Source organism: Meles meles, chromosome 1 (assembly GCF_922984935.1).
Source record: "Meles meles chromosome 1, mMelMel3.1 paternal haplotype, whole genome shotgun sequence".
NCBI classification, from domain to species: Eukaryota; Metazoa; Chordata; class Mammalia; order Carnivora; family Mustelidae; genus Meles; species Meles meles.
The window spans coordinates 191,739,452-191,756,197 of record NC_060066.1 but is presented as its reverse complement, the minus strand read 5'-3'; the positions used below and the strand labels follow the sequence as shown (position 1 = coordinate 191,756,197).

At 46.6% G+C, this 16,746-nt stretch overlaps 1 protein-coding gene across 1 annotated transcript in view; it reads right to left on the bottom strand.

The window, feature by feature from the left end:
- LOC123925956 (CUB and sushi domain-containing protein 1-like) overlaps positions 1–16,746 on the bottom strand; it is an 89,982-nt gene that overhangs the window by 57,631 nt on the left and 15,605 nt on the right. The window contains exons 6-12 of the mRNA XM_045979636.1: positions 13,644–13,832; positions 11,031–11,208; positions 9,532–9,677; positions 7,633–7,713; positions 7,052–7,165; positions 4,277–4,465; positions 1,671–1,817 (exon numbers count right to left, since the gene is read on the bottom strand). Of these exons, the coding sequence (XP_045835592.1) occupies positions 1,671–1,817; positions 4,277–4,465; positions 7,052–7,165; positions 7,633–7,713; positions 9,532–9,677; positions 11,031–11,208; positions 13,644–13,832 (1,044 nt within the window). The remainder of the gene's footprint in view (positions 1–1,670; positions 1,818–4,276; positions 4,466–7,051; positions 7,166–7,632; positions 7,714–9,531; positions 9,678–11,030; positions 11,209–13,643; positions 13,833–16,746) is intronic.

The window sequence follows — 16,746 nt, the reverse complement described above, 5'->3', positions numbered from 1 at the left end:
GGCTTCAACCAATTTCATTCGTTTATTGGACAAACAGACGTGGAGGGTTTATTACGTGCCAGGAGATGTTCTAAATGCCGAGAATACCACAGTAAAGAACACAGGCAAAAATTCCGGCCTCAGGGGATCCTAAAGATTCCTGCCGGGGATCCCCAGGGGATGTTCTGTGAGGCTGGGAATGGGGGTGACCAGGGAATACTCTGACCATGTACTTCTGTTGGCTTGAAGACTCCCCGCCTCAGTCTGCCAGGCAGGCATGCGACAGGGGAGGATGAGACCCCAAGGTGAGGTCCTCTGGCCTCTTATTTGGCGATCACATCCCTCTGCTGGTGAACCGGGGTTTTAAAGCCCTCCCTTACAGGCCAGACTTTTTCCTGGCTCCTGCTTTGCCGCCTGCATCGATCAACCTGTGTGTTTACCTCAGTCAGAACAGAGTCTCAGGTATAAAAGATCCTGAGTCATGGCGACTGATGCGTGGGCAAAGTACGCAAGTCTACTGTATTTTCATTAAGTTCTAATGGTTTCACCATGTAGTGAATCAACTTTCTATGAACAGGTATTCCAGTTACACCTGACTCATTACCCCCAGACGTGATCAGTCTTTCAAAACATCAAGGAAAGGGCACCTCCTGGTCACTTTTAATTCTCAGTGTAGCGACCATCACACTGTTGTATCTCCCCCATGAGAGCAGCTGCCGGGAACCCCCAAAAGCTGCCTGAATGTTCCTGACAGCTGCTGTAAGGTTTCTCTTTCATCCCAAGGATGCTTTGGCTACTTGGTGACAGAGCTGATCACTTCCCCTGGGGCTCGTGAAGCTACCCTCCTCTCATGTGCATGGGGGAAAGGGATTTCCGGTTCAGTTTGTAGAGAACATGGACTCTGAGGTAGTAAAGGTCCTTCTCTTTCTAGGCGCCCCTCAGCATCATCTCCTGGAATGCCTCGTGGTCTTCAGTAATTCCTCTCTGCCTCCATGCTGGTGGAGCACAGCTAGTTTGTGGACATACTCCCCTTCAAAATGGGCACTGGTCTGCTTATCAAGTTTTCTTTCCAACCACAGATAGTAATCCCCATGACGGGAGTTCAGATAAATGTCATTTCTTCCCCCCATCTTCTTACATTTCCAGCGATCTTTCTGTGCTCCTTATAGACCATGGTGCTGGTCAGCCGCCTGCCTGGTGTGGCCTTGGGTCTGCCTCTGCTGAACAGTTGTGGTGGACAGAGCAGAAGAAAGGCCCTTGGACTTAAAATATAAGCCATCTTTTGCTGCCTGGCTAACACTTCCCAGCTGGAGACCCATGTCTTAGGGTTCCTCAATTGTAAGGAACTTGTGTTAACATGTCAACAATGTTGGGGATGGGATCACCTTAGAGATATTATCAGATGATATGTAATAAACTTATCCAAAAGACCACGATAGGCTGGCCATAGGAGCAGAGGTGATGGAAGAGCTTATAGTGGGGAAAGGAGCAGAAGGGGGTAGGGGGAGACTGTTGGGGACACTTGTGGAGCTGTAGTGAGAGAGGTTCAGAGGAGAGAAGCTGTCAGTCCTTGTGGAGGCCCTCTGCCATTGATGGGGATATGGTCCACGGCTTCCTTGGGTGTTTTGTGTAAGCAACTTCAGGGGATCAGGGGCTGTGGCCCTTCTTATGTGTCCTTATGTTTTACTCACCTGAATACCTAATCTTAAAGCCCTTCCGGTTGTAGGCGTGGTCAGACGACCAGCGCAGGTACACAGAGTTGCTTGAGCTGGTGACAATCAGGGGAGCTGAGTAATTCCCACTGAGGGCTTTCAGCAGAGGACTCTGTCCGGAGGGACCTGGGTGAGAGTACAGGACACAGGATGACAGACTTGCACAGTTGCAAGTGATTAGGTACCTCGATTCGATACCTCAAATGCAACCACCTCCCGTTTCTACTCCTTAAGAGACAACACTAGGCTGAGACAGTCAGGGTCAGTGCAATGGTCTGTCCTTCTGTCCTTTCTCTGCATCCCCAGGTACTGCGCTGGGTGGTCTCTCCTCTGGAGCCCTAAAGCAGTGCTCCAGGATGTCACTGCCAACCTATAGGAGTCGGCAGGTGAGATGAAATCTATTTGCCATCTTGGGACTTGCCAACATCAAGCAGCTGGTTAATGTAAGAACTGGTTTGCAAACTGGGAACTTCTACTTTGCCACCTACTTCTCACATGCACACTAAAAATAGCTCAGTGCTTGTCATAGAGAAAAACTTTGTACTGAGTGAATATAGAGCAATAAAGCTACAGTCAAACATCGTGTCTCAATGTCATACATAAAAAAGCTCCTCAATATTCCTTTCCAAGCCTCTTCCAGAAAGCCCTCCCTCTTCTTTTTTCCTACCTTTAATGCCTGGGAGTATGTCTTAAGGTGGCTGGTTCAAGGAAAGCAGAGTGTAAAGCTCGATAATCCATAACAGGATTTATTGCCCTGGAAATAGCCCTGAGTGATGGTTCTGATATCTGCCAAGACAGCTTGTGGAAGCTTGGCAAACGTAATGGGCCACATTAAACAAAACAGAGCCATCAGAGCTGCTGTGACAAACTGTGAAGGAAGGGGTCAGAAGGCTCAGAGAAGTGGCATGCCAGAATAGGTCTATCACATCAGACCAGAATGCCTGCTAGCTGACTGTGTCCCTCAGGAGGACCTGGGGGATACTCCAGTTCCTAAAGCAACGAGGAACACACTGGGGGGGGGTGAGCACCAGCATCATTGACAATCTGAGTAACAGCTGTCCTCTATTGCCTAAACTGATGGAAGGAGATGTTGTCACAGAATTGGGCTTCCTAGTATTAATGGGGATGAGAAGATTCTAGAATATAGGAACCAGGCAGATGCACTTAAGAGTCGTAAGCGAGGCTAGCATAATTGCTATAATGGGAAGCATGGTTGGAATGGTAGCTGGGAGGGTCTAAACTGTAGGATCTATGGTGGTGTCTCACAGAACATGATATTCCTAAGGGCAAGATAGATGGAAAGCCCCCTGATATATGAATATATGAACAAAACATCATGAACATATAGTCAAAACAGTGAGGAAAGCTGACCCCAATGGAAAGTTGCAACCCCTCACCCAGTTTGGAGACCTGAGCCAGGTTCCATTTTATTCCAGAACACTTTGGCTGAAGGAGAGACTGGGTCCCCATGAAAAAGGACCCAACAAAATGACATCAATTGTATATAGTAGGATTCTCTCAGTATTTGCCCAAGAAAAACCTACTGCTATTTCCTCAGGCAACTGAATACTGGAGAAAAAGGAATGTTCAGGTATTCCAAAGATTTTTGGATACAGAGTGTGAACTGATGCTGATACCTGGGAATGCAAAGCACTATCATGACCCCTCTGTTAGAAGTGTCTGAGGGTTGGAGCTGGTAACGAATGGAGTCCTGGCCCAGGTCCATCTCACAGTACCAACTTAACCAAGTGGTAGCCCTCAATTGTAGTAGCTATGCCAGATGTTGTATCTTCATTAGAGCGATTAACACAGCCTGGGTTGCATGAAATGCAGTTATTGATCTAGCAAGACACTCTTTCCAGACCCATCAGAAAGGAGGATCATAAGCAATTTGCATTCACGAGATAGACAACAGTATACATTCATGGTCTTGCCCCAGAGCTATGTTAATTCTCCTGCTCACTGTCAGAATATAGGATGAAAAGATGTAGACCATCTGGACATCCTGCAGGATATGACATATTGACTCTCTCTAGGAGGAGATTGTATTAATTGCCTCTGAGGAGCCAGAAGGGACAATTAGTGTAGATGCTTTTGTAAGACACAGGGCTCCAGAAGGTAAGAGATAAGTCCTACAAAGAGGCAGGTGAAATTTCCCCAGTGGTTTAAGGACACGTTGAAACAATCTCTCCAAATTAAAGAGGAAGTTAGTGTGCCTTTTCCCTTCTACTACAAAGACAAAAGCATAATACTTGGTAGACCCCTTTGAGTTTCAGAGGTGGCATACTCTTCATGTGGGAATACTGCTGTGATCCACTTATTGGGTGACATGCAAGGTGCTAATGTTGAGTAGGGGCTGGAGTAAGAAAGCGTTCTGTAGCAGGACTAGGTGGAAACAAAGCATCCCTGCCCCGTGGGCCATACAAGCCACTGGAGCCCATGGTATTGGGGTTTCTGTGGTAGAGAAAGATGTTGCATGGGGCTTCAGGAAAGCTCTAATGGGGAGTTAATGGCACAGATCCCTAGGGTTCAGAAGCAAATCTGCCATCTGCAGCAGGCAACTATTCAATAGTTGACTGACTTACCATCAAAGATCTCAAACTCATCATACTGCTTCTCACTGAGAAAGTACTCCACTGTGAGGGAGATGTTGTAGTCGGGTTGCACTCTCACCAGCCAGGAGCAGGTCTGGAACTGGGGATAGCTCCCTGGGTAGCTCTGACTCAGGATCACACCTGTGGAGTCTGTCAGAAGCTCATTCGTTGGGCAGTGCACTTGGTAGGAAGAAAGAGAAATATCAGGTATATGGGATGGAGAGGGAACTAGGGCCAACACATTTCCCTGGTACCAAAGACAACCACTGGAACACAAGTATTTGAGCACATTCAAACAAGACCCCAAGGCCCATCATTATACTGCTCCATGGCATGAGGTGACCTCAGATTCTGTGTCAATGTTACTTGTTGCTGGGTTCAGGCCTGGGCAGTTGGTTGGCATCACTTCCTAGCTCAGATATGGGCTTTGGAGTAAAACTGACAATGATACAGACAAGCAGACAAGAGAAAGTGTCCCCAAATCCAAGAGTTATTCTATTAAATGGGATTTATTTGTACAAAAAGAGTATTGGGCAGATGTAAGTATATGGAGCTTTGAGTCAAACACATCTGGATTTATAGCCCACCTTGGTCCCTTACTAGCTGTGTGGTCTTGAACAAATTATTTCCTCTCTGTGCAATGGCATCTCTACCTCTGATGCAGAACGATAACACCTGCCTTACAAGGCTATTGTATTATATAACATATTATACCATTGTAAATTAATATTATGATATCTATAATATTATAGGGAACAAGATATCTAAGGAATGCAACACATTGTCTTCATAAACTATAGAGATGATAGTGATAATGATGTAATTATACCAGGAACAGAAGGAGCCAGCAGAGCTTGGCTGTGGCCTGATTAGTAGTGTTAAGATAACTTAAGAAAACATGGCACCCTAAGGAAGATAGTCAATGTAGAACTTGGAAAAGGAGTTGCTGGAGGGGCTAGATTGGATTTCCTGTGTCTGTCACCAGGGAGGCGAGAGAAGATGCTGGTTCCAAGGGCCCTGCACACCCCGGATGCCAGAGGGGTGCTCTCTCCTGCAGTACAGGGACCTGTCACTACTTCCTATGTAAGCCAACTTCAGGATGATCCCCCTCCCTTTGTTCGGGCTAAGGATGCCACAGTGAAGTTCTGAGGACTGAATCAACTTCTTCAGGCATGAAAAAGTCATGGCCAGGGGACTAGTGGCAAGTGTCCCAATCACTACAAATGGAGAAATTGGGATTTTGCTGTCTATGTGCCTTTAGACAGGCCTCCCGAATGTACTGGATTCTAGGACACTGACAAAGGAGAGCATCTGGAACTGCAGAGCCAAGGGCTAATCCTGGATCATAATCTGAGACGAGGTTGTTCTGGAGAGGAGATTGAGCCACTCAGTCTCCACGTCTCCACTGCTTCCTTCAAACCTTCTGCCTTCACAGAAATGGGACTTGCTAATCAGCACGGGGTCTGGGCTAACAGGCAAAAATGCTTGCTGTGACCCCAAATTCACACAGCTCATCTGGGACACCTTTGAGTAGCTTTGCAACACACACTTTTTTTTTTTTAAGTACTCTCTATGCCCAACATGGGGTTGAAACTCATAACCCCGAGGTCAAGGGTCACATGCTCTACTGACCGAGACAGTCAGGCACCCCCCTACCCGCCCCTTTTGAATAGCTTTGAAAGCTTCTCCAGAGAGAACTTCCTTCTTAGCTTGTAAATGGGAAAGAAAACAAATGGAGGAAAACAGACTTGATTTTGAAATGCTCCTCATTCTACAAAACTGATACCTCCAGGTCCCTGAAGTGTGGTAATATTTACATCCCCCCAAGCTTCGTGGTACCCTCCAGCCGTTACCAGGGCTGCTCTTGAAGCTCTCCCCTTTCTAACTGAAACTCCCCCATTGAAGGGAAATAGGCATGATTTCTCAAATGAGATTGGTCCACAGGTTTGCCTTTTTGTGCGCAACTTTATCAGATGTGAGCATTAGTGTCGACAAGTTTTTCTTTCCCTGTATGCTCAAGACGTCTGGCCTTTGATGGTTTAGTAGTTTATTTAGAAGTTTATTCTTCCATGAAACCATCCAGTCTTGATGTCTTTGATGGGGTTTCTTCTGATAACATTCTCTATTTCTTTTAAAGATTTAGGAAAGTATAAACTTTCTAGCCACTGAGTTCCATTTTATTAAATTACATCTTCCTAGAAAATATTTCACATCAAATCATTAATTTATTGGCATAGTTTGTACAAGATAGTCTCATAATTTAAAATTTTCTTTTGCTTCAATGGTTATATTCCATTTTCCCTTTCTTATTTTTGTATATTACTGCTTTCTCCCTTTGTTTAACTTGCCTAATAGTTTGATTATTTTGCCACTCTTCCAGGTGCTTCTTTTTATTGATCAGTAGGATGTTTTTCTGTTTTATAACTCATTAACTTCTCTTTAAAATTCAAAATTTTTGAGATATAATTTATGTACAATAAATGAACAGATTTTAGGTGTGCAGTTTAATGAGTTTTAGCAAATGCATATACCTGTGTAACCACTACCATAATCAGGATATAGATTATCATCATCACTCCAGAATGTTCTCTCATGCCCCTCTGCAATTAAGAATTTCTCTAGAGCAATCATTCATTCATATAAACAAACATTCACCAAATGCTCTCTTACTTTATGGCCAGGGACTGGGAAGATAGGGAGGAGTAAGATAAAGAATACATTTTGGAGGAACTTGAGACCCAGAAAGGCGTGGCTCTGTGCAATTACCTTCACATACTGGGGGTGGTCCTTCAAACTGCAGGTAAGTTCCAAGTCTGCAGGTAAGGATTTCATTCCCGACTAAGGTAAAGCCAGGAAGGCACCTGTAGCGGACAGTGTCACCTGCCAAAGAGAGACCCACGTGGGGATTTGCTGCCAAAATCTGGGCGGGGCACCCCTTAGTACTTAAAAACCCACTTCCAGACAGGTCAATCAGTAGTGGGTTGTGCTCTGCTCAGGTCAACTCCAACCAAATGACCCAGAAAAACTGCTACCTCCTTCTCACAGCTCAGCCTTGAGCTTCCACATTCCAGGAACTTTTTATAGGGCCCTGCATGGATTCATTTCTCAAAACCATACTGACTTGAATCACAGAAGAAAACTGCCTTCCTGTCTCCTCTGCCTATGATGGCTAAGAGGAAGTGTTTGTATTTTTGGAGCAGACTCAGTTGACAGAACATAAGGCATCTTGCACTTGGCCTACTGTTTCTCTCCATGGATGGGAGGGAGAGATGCACCTTGCTGGCCAGCCCCAACCCGACCCAGCCCCTCCTCTGCTGCCCAGTCCTTGCTGGTTTGGGAGGGGGTACCTATGTTGAATTCTTCATTCTCTGTGACGACTTCGGCGTTGGGGAGGATGGTGGGAGGAGGGCATTTGGTGAGTGGATAAGCTGAAAAGACAGAAGCAGACAAACTGATGTAAGAGCATCATTCTTGGGGCACATTGTCATTCACTCGTTCAATCCTTCACCTTCTCATTCCTCATTCACTCACACAGATAGATGCAAGTGACTTTTGATCTGAATGCAGGGCAAGTTTAGGTAAGTACTATTTTGCATATCTGCTGTCATTGTTTTGACAGGTCTTCCGTAATTATTCTACATGAAGCAGAGTTCCTCACCTTTTTGTTTGCCATCTTATTTGTTTCCTTCATAGCAACTTATTACGAATTGCAAAGATTTCATTTGTCTGTTCATTTGCTATTTCTCTTTCCTCAGAGGAAGAAAGTTCTATGGGGAGCAGGCATTTCATAGAGCAGGAAAGCATGAATGGTCAATGAAGATATGAAAAGATGCTCACCTCATCATTAACATGGTAAGAGTGAGATGCTATTGCAGGGTTATAGGGTAGCTCTATTTTTAATTTCTTAAGGAATCTCCACACTGTTTTCCAAAGTGCCTGTACCAACTTGCATTCCCACCAACACCCAAAGATACTAATGTAGTGAAAAGAAGGGCCATCTCTACCCCAATGTTCATAGCAGCAATGGCCACAGTCACCAAACTGTGGAAAGAGCCAAGATGCCTTTCAATGGACGATTGGATAAAGAAGATATGGTCCATGTATACTATGGAGTATTATGCCTCCATCAGAAAGGATGAATACCCAACTTTTCTATCAGCATGGACGGGACTGGAAGAGATTATGCTGAATGAAATAAGTTAAGCAGAGAGAGTCAATTATCATATGGTTTCGCTTATTTGTGGAGCATAAGGAATAACATGGAGGACATGGGGAGATGGAGAGGAGAAGGGAGTTGGGGGAAATTGGAGAGGGAGATAAACCATGGGAGACTGTGGACTCTGAGAAACAAACTGAGAGTTTTGGAGGGGAGGGGGTGGGAGTTTGGGTGAGCCTGGTGGTGGGTATTAAGGAGGGCACGTATTGCATGGAGTCCTGGCTGTGGTGCATAAACAATGAATTCTGGAACACCGGAAAAAAAAGGGTGAGATGCTATTTCGTGCATCTACCACATTGGCAAAAATTTAAAAATCTGATAAAATCCAGTGTCTGTAAGATGGATCCAGGAATAAAGTCAAGCTTTCCCAATTCCAGCTCAAATATATGTAATGCTCTGCAAACTGTAATATGGAGGATTATTCTATAGATGAGCACAAGCCCACAGAGAACTTTAAGTTTTTCAATCCTGCTTCCACTATAACAAAAATGTAAAAGTATCCAGATCCATAACTTTGAAATCTTAGAAGAAAACTGGCTGTTGATAAGGACAAATCCACCTGAATTGTTCATGCTCCTCCTGCTTCAATTCTCCAAAAATTCACTGGGCACAGTACTTCCTGTGAGGTCAACAGAGGCCCTGGATTCCTTTGGAGTGGGACAACCCTCTAGAAGGTGCTACAGGACAAGCTGGGGAACCCAAGTAAGTGGGTAACCAGTGGGTTGATGTGAAAGAGTAGAATGAGAAGCCTTATCCTCTTGCCTCTAAGCTTGGACTGGGTACCAAGGATCAGTGCCATGTGCCTCTCTTCCAGTGTGGAAGAGGAGGAAAATTTACATGTATGGAGGTTTGTGTTGGGGGATATTGCATAGGTTAACACATTTAACCTTATAATTCTGAGGACACTGAGGCTGAGAAGCTATGTCACTCATTCAGAATCACACAACTGGGAATGGTAGAACCAGGGATCAAGCATGGCCCTGATTTGAGAGTACAGTGCTTCCCTCCCTTGCCAGGCTTCCATACTGACCAGAGAAGGCTATGGCGAAGATCCCACCCATAGCTGCATCACGGTGGAACTTGAGCAGAATCTGGTTGGACGAGCTGTGCAATGTTTTCTTGGCCAAGCTCCGGCTGAAAACTCCAAGCTGTGGAGCTGTCTGCTGTGCCCCATCCCTGTACGTAGAAAAGAAGGTTCTGGTATGTCACAAGTCACCACAGCTGCCTGCTTTGCTTTTATCATCGGTCACAAGTCACCATAGCTGCCTGCTTTGCCTCTACCAACAGGGGCTTTAACAAAGGCCTGGAGTGGGAGGCTGTGACTCTTGTTGTGCCCAACACTGTCTTTCTCCAATGCCCTGTGCACCTCCCTCTGTTCTCTCCCAACTCAGTCAGCACACACTGACTCCTCATTCACCTAATTCTTCACCAGCCTCTGTAATGGGCTCCCGGGGGTAACAGTCTCAGCGGAGAAGCAGGAGCCACTGGGCAGGTTCTCTCAGTCTGAGCAGCAGTAGGGTAGGGCTGAGAAAGATGGGCAGGAAGCTCACGCTGCTATCCAGACCAGCCCCACTTCCTTGTCTCCAAGCAGAGACATACCCAGGTTACCTTTTTAGGCAAAGGCTTTCTTCCCTGGATATATATCTAGTCCCTCCTATCTGTTTTTAATTGCAGTCTGTAAAGGAAACTAGAAATTAACCCAGGATAGTCTGGTTACACTTATTCAGCCCTTGGAATTTTGGGAAAAGACTCCCACTATCCCCTGCTGATTCCTAGAATGGCAGTAACCCCTAAACAAAAGAATCCTTTAATTATACATTTGTCCAAAGATTCAGTGGTTTGGGAAGAACTGTCTAGGCGACTACACTTATTGACTCGTAGTTCATACTGCCATTGTAAAATCACCCAAGATATTCTATCACTCGGAGCAAAACTGTCAATCTGGTAACCACTAGGCCCCATGTGGCTCTTTATCTTAATTAAAATTAAATAAAGTTTAAAAACCACTTCCTCAGTCCCTCCAGTCACATTTAAGTACCCAGTGGCCACTTGTAGCCATGGGCTACTGTACTGGACAGAAGTTTGTTTCCATTACTGCACAACATTGTGTTGGACAATACTGGTTCAGCATGAGATGACCAGTGGGACTTCACAGAATTCTACCCCAAAACTCTTTCATTAGTCTGGGTAGCTTATCTTAGGTAAATGTAGAATTTTGTTTTGGGCTCTGGAAAAAAATGAGAAAAGTTTGTGTATCTACAACCATTCCTATTCACACACCCACCCATTGGTACTCTGGCCCCTAGTAGCACTCCAGGTTGGACCACTGTCCTCCCATCCCTCTCCCTTCAAGGAGTCACAGAGGGTAATTGAAACTGAGCCTTCATTTACTATGTTTATTCAAAAGCCAGGAAGCTGACCACCATTTACAACCATTCAGCTCTTGGTTTTCTGACAAAAAGCTGAATAACCCAGTTTAGAGCCCAGCTAATGCCCCTAATTGGCTGTCGACGTGGCAGCTGGCCCTACCAGACGGTGATGAAGTCTCCAGAGGGCTCTGTCTGCAGCAGGCTGAGGTTGAGGCGGATGCCATGACCAATGGGCACGGTGATCAGCCAGACACAGTCTTGGGAGCTGGAGTATGGGCTGGGGAAGCCAGGGGAGTACACAGTGCCATTGGAAGAGGTGATATTCCCGCCACAGGGGACTGCCAGAGAGGGGACACAAACATAGTGAGTGTGGGAGATCACCCCTCCCCCCCAAAAAAATTCCCTTATGACTCCCTAATGAAGTTCCAGTGCCCAGGACAAATTACCCTGTCCGAGAAGGTCAGGCAGGATCAGGAGAGGTGATGGGGCTGAGGATGACTGTGCATTAGTTTCCTACACCAGTCCCAGCACACTCCCCGTCTGGCCCCTGATCTTCAGTGCAGGTGCCTCTGTCGGCCAGCCTCAGCCCCCCAGCCGCCCTATTCTTCCTGTGGATGAGACCTGCCCAGAAGGATGGATGCACTAAAGCTCTCCTCTCACCCTTCCTAGGAATAGAGTGGAGGACAGATATCACAGTCAGGGCTGTAGTACTATTGCTGGGATGAGCTAAGAAATTATGAAACTATTTCTTTCTCTCTTTTTATTTGCTCTAAGATTCTTAGAATGGTACTTTTTTAACTTTTTAAAAAAAGATTTTAAAGAAATTTTTTATTTATTTGACCAAGAACAAGAGCACATGAGAGAGAGCACACAAGCAGTGGGGAGGAGAGGGAGAGGGAGAAGCAGACTCCCCACTGAGCAGGGAGCCTGATGTGGGACTCGATTCCAGGACCTTGGGATCATGACCTGAGTTGAAGGCAGATGTTTAACCAACTGAGCCACCCAGGTGCCCAGGCTGGTACCTTTGGTATTGACCTAAGAGATAAGGATTCTGGTGATGAAGCTAAGGTTGGGTTCAAATCACGGCTGAACCATTTATTAACTAGATGACCTTAGACAAGAGTTTACTCTCTTCTTGCACCTGTAAAATGGAACTAATAGCATCCCCCTTGAGGACTGTGGGGGCTGTTAGGTGAACTGATGCATGTAAAATGTCCAGCCTGGCATTTAGCTCACAGAGAAGGCATTTGTGGCCTAGATCTTATCCTCTCTCCCTATTTCTCTGTCCCCCAAAATTGATACCCAATTTTAGGTTCACTCTGATCTAGGCTTTGGGTAAGGGGATGGAGAGTCTCCATAATGTTCCAATTTGGTCATCAGGGAGGAGAAAAAAAGGACAAACAAACAAACAAAAAACCAACCCTGGTCCAGAATAATGAGTGCATTTGGCTGTCACAGGCATCAAGCAGTCATCTGGATGGGGGGCAGACCAGAGTGAAAGAGAAAGAATCCAAATGCCTCCAGGCAGAAGGTAGGGTTCCCATGAATGCATATGCATCCTGAGAGGGGTCTGCAGGGACACACCATCCCTCCTACAAACACTGAATATCCACTCTGTGTGAGGGTCAGGCACAGCCTGGGGAGACCAAGGGGAGCAAGGGTACCAAGGCACGTGGTTTTGTTCACAGCCCACTCACTGGGATACAGCTAAGTCAACCGGCCTCTGTAGATGCCAGCGCAGGGGGACATGTCAACATGGAATGCCGCAGGAGCGATGGCGGAGCCCCTCACCTGGTCTTGTGAGGGTAGGGAAGGATTCTTGGTGTTGGTCCCATTTAGACAAGGCTAAGTAGACAAGGCAAGAGAGAAGAGTGATGTTCCATGAGGGAGGGACAGCATGTGCTAAGAACTAGACGCAAGAGAACATGGTGCCCTGGGACAGTTATAGCACTTCAGCTTAGCTGGACCTAAAATCCTTGAGAGTGGAGAATACCCAGAGGTATGCAGGCCCCGAAGGACACAGAGCGCTACATGAAGAGGTTTGGAATTTGCCCCAAGGGAGATGGGGATGCCTTGCTGCATCTTAGCAGGGGAGGGTCTGGAGTGTGTTGATGGCTTGGAAGTCTCACACTGGCTACGTTGTGAAAAATGGATTGAGTAGTGCATGACCAAAGGCTGGGAGACCAGCGAGAAGCCTTGTCCAAGTGGTGGCCAGGATAAAGGCAGAGGCAGTGGATGGAGAGAAGTGGATGCATCTGAAAGGTAATCAGGATGTAGAATTATCAAGACTTGGTGAGTAAGTCAGATAGGCAAGAGGGAGGTGCCAAATAAGGGCTGAGTAACCAGGTGACTAGAGGTGTCCTTCACTAATGAGGACTTCCCATGTGCAAAGATGATGACTTTCATTTTGAGTATAATAGGATTTAGATGCCTCTGGATAAGTGAAGCTCTTTAGTAATATTGGATATACAGGCGTAAATCTCAGGAAAGAGATTAAGATTATAGCATCTTCCCTTCTGATGGGTTCCCTCCTTCCAAGGGCTCAGTAGGTATTCCCTTGGCTGTGGCCAACTTCTCCTCCAGGTGCTCCCAAGCTTGGGCCCAGAGGTCTGTCCCTAGGACTCTTTCCCTGGATAGGGTAGGTCCCTTCCATATGAAAATAGGATGGACAAAGTTTGCCTAGACTCCCCGGCACGGGTGATTCCAGGGAGCATGGGAGTACTCTGAATCAGTCTCCTTAGGAAGAATCACCAGAGATGAGGGAGGGACATACCTTCACACCTGGGTAGAGGGTGGTCCCAGTTCCGGCTGGTGCCATGTTGACATGTGAGGACCGGGTGGCCAGTCAGTTGATATCCTGGGAGGCACTCGAAGGTCACTGATTGTCCAACGTTATAGCCAGCTCCCCTCACAATGCCATTGGCAAAGGGCTCTGGGTCTGGGCACTCTTGAAGTTCATAGGCTGGAAAAGATCAGGAGAGAAGGTCACTTTATTCTCTCTGGACATTTTCTCCTCAACCACACTATAGAAGCATCAGAGTTCACATAGTGTGAAGCACCAAGACTTGGATTCAGATGGACCCTTGTCATTTACCAGTTGTTGGCTCTGGGCTAGACATTTAACATTTCTATGTCTCAGGTTTCTTATTTAGAAATTTGTTACTGTGAGGATTAAGTGGACTAATATATGCATAGCTCTTTGCAGAGTCCTGGCACGCAGTAAGAGCTCAATACATGTTACCTGTTATTACTGTCTCCGTGGGAAAAGGAGGCTCAAGGAAGACAAGGCAACATTGAACCCTTGTTTGCTGAGCACCTGCTTGGGGCTGGGCATTGACCTCGGTTCTTTCACATGGATCATCTCATTTAACCATAACAACCAGGTTCTAGATCACAGACACAGAAAGCAGTCAGGGAAGGATCTGAGTGGGGTCTTTCTGACTCTGAGAAATGATAACCTTTCAAGACAGAAGAACTTGGTGGGAGTGAGCCAAGCCTGTGGCTGGGAGAGAAACTTTCCAGAGGGAATCAATGGATGAAAGGGAATGTGTGTGCCTGTAAGACAAGGAAGCCTCTCCAAAGAGCAAGAAAGCTGTTTCTATGAGAATGGGTGAGCCCAGCTCAAAAAGGAGATGCCTTCATGGAAGTACCGGAGATGTGTCTGACAGAGAGAGGTCACCGAGGGGTTTGCTGAGCATGTGCACAGAGCACAGACTCTGATTAATCGGATCCACAGAAAAAAGAACAGCTGTGAGGCCAGAGTCAGGCCCATCCTACACAGGAAATTGGCAGTGGGGTAGACGGAGTGTTCTGAGAGTGGAAATTCTCAGTGGGAGTTGAGATCAAATGAACGCTCCATGGAAGTGGATGCATTCATTACGTGTAATAACAATATAAATAACAATGACCACGAAGTGGACATTTCCGAAGCCCGCCCTCTGGGACTGTGCCTGTGTTGTGTATTTCCATTCACTGTCTCACTGTAGGAGGCCTCAGATATCACTAGGAAATCATCAAGGTCACTGGGTATGTCAAAAAAATCCAGCAGCTATGGTGGGAGTGGGCAGGCTGGTTGGCCAATGGAGACCCGTGGCCCTGTCAGCAGCAGCGGTTTGGGCGATCTGGCAAATTAAGGTCTTAGTAGAAAATCGGGGAACTACTGCCCAGGGAGCTGACTGAATGGATGGGCTGGGCCTCTAATGAGAAGCCTCGGGGGGAATCTGCGGACCCAGTGATGGTGAGTAGCCAGAAGAGAGTGGCAGCACATCAGAAGCCAGGAGCAGCCTGATGGAGAGTCCCTTATAGGACCCGTTTCATACAGAAGGAGCTGAGCTTTTTAGAAAGAGAGACATTTAAGGGAGAGTACCTGGAGTGTTTTCAAACTGAGAAAAATCTCAGAGCCTGTTTACCAGAAGCTTCGAAGGGAGAAGTTGGGCCTATAGGCAGAAATGAACTCTAAAGGGCAGAATCATTAGCTTTCCTAAAAGAAGGGCTCCTGAAGACGGAGATGCTGTGGTGGGAACAGATATAATTTTTAACAAAGTGCCACAATTGTAAATATTAATATTATTAACATTATTAAAACATTCATATTATTAAAATATGAATAATGATGCCTAACATTTTGGAACAATTATGTGTCTCATCATTTTGCTAAAGGTTCTTTATAAACATGATCTCCTGAAAAGTTTTAATGATATAAAGTTAAGCCTGTCCAACTGAGAGGCCCAGTAAGAGTGGTTTAAGCTGTTAGTAACAATTTTATGGGAACGTCTACCTGAGAAGAGAGAAGAGAACTTCAGCCTAGGAAGTTCAGAATGTCTAACGGAGGAATTCTGAGAAAAAGTAAGGAGTTGGATTTCCTCAGAGAAAGTTGTGGGACTGCAGGGAGACGGGCCTGCTCAATAGAATTGTCTCAGTGGGGACAGGTGGCCCTTTTGGAAACAGGTCTTTTCATAAAGGAAAACCTGGGGTGAGTGGTCAGAGCTTGTGTACAAGGTATAGCTCCATAGGGCTAAGGAGGGTGTAAGTGGGCAAGTTGGGCAGGGAGAACTATTTGGGTCTGTCATACATTAGGAGGCCTCTGTGGGAGGATCTGGGTCTCTCACATTAGAGACAACCCAGTCCCAGGGGCGGGGACCACCACAGACTGAGAAGCCTAAAGGAAGTCCAGGTCAAGCCTGAAGGGGAGCAGCTGCCCTGACACCAAGTGTGGGCTCATAGGCATCATTAGGTCTGTGGAGCTCCGGCAGGCACCGAGGGAGTAGCTGGGCCTGTGACCTGAGGGAAACCTCAACGGGAACACTTACCAAGTCATGAAGGTAAAATGTGAGTGGAAGTAGGTGAGCCCACCATAGAGTAGACACCTCTGGGCCTGTCATACAGTTGGACCAACTCCTAAGGGGGTGTTGGGCATCCAAAGACTTACCTAGAACTCTGTTGCCCTTGGGCCTAGCTTCCCCCAGCAAGGGAACATCCTCAAAGGAGGAGTGGGCCTCTGAACATGCCCCAGTGTGAGTAATGGGCATGTCCCAGAGAGGATGGCTGGCCCATGGTGTGGGCCTGTGTCTTGGAAGCCTCACTGAGTGTGAGACTGAGTCCCCCCAAGGGACTCAGGGGTGTTAGGGTCCGTGAACAAAGGAACGAGACTGATGCAAAGTGAAAGTCGAAGCTTATTTTGCACCAAGCATGGAAAACCAAACCGGGTGGTAGAGGTCGTCTCTCACGAAAAGGCGTTGAGGACGACCACGACGAGACCTCTCCCCGGACGAGGCTGCTCCCCAGACAAGGCCGCTCTGGATGTGGCCACTCTGGACAAGGCCGCTCCCCTGACGAGGCCACTCCCGACCATGAAGAGGTGGACAACGACGATGACG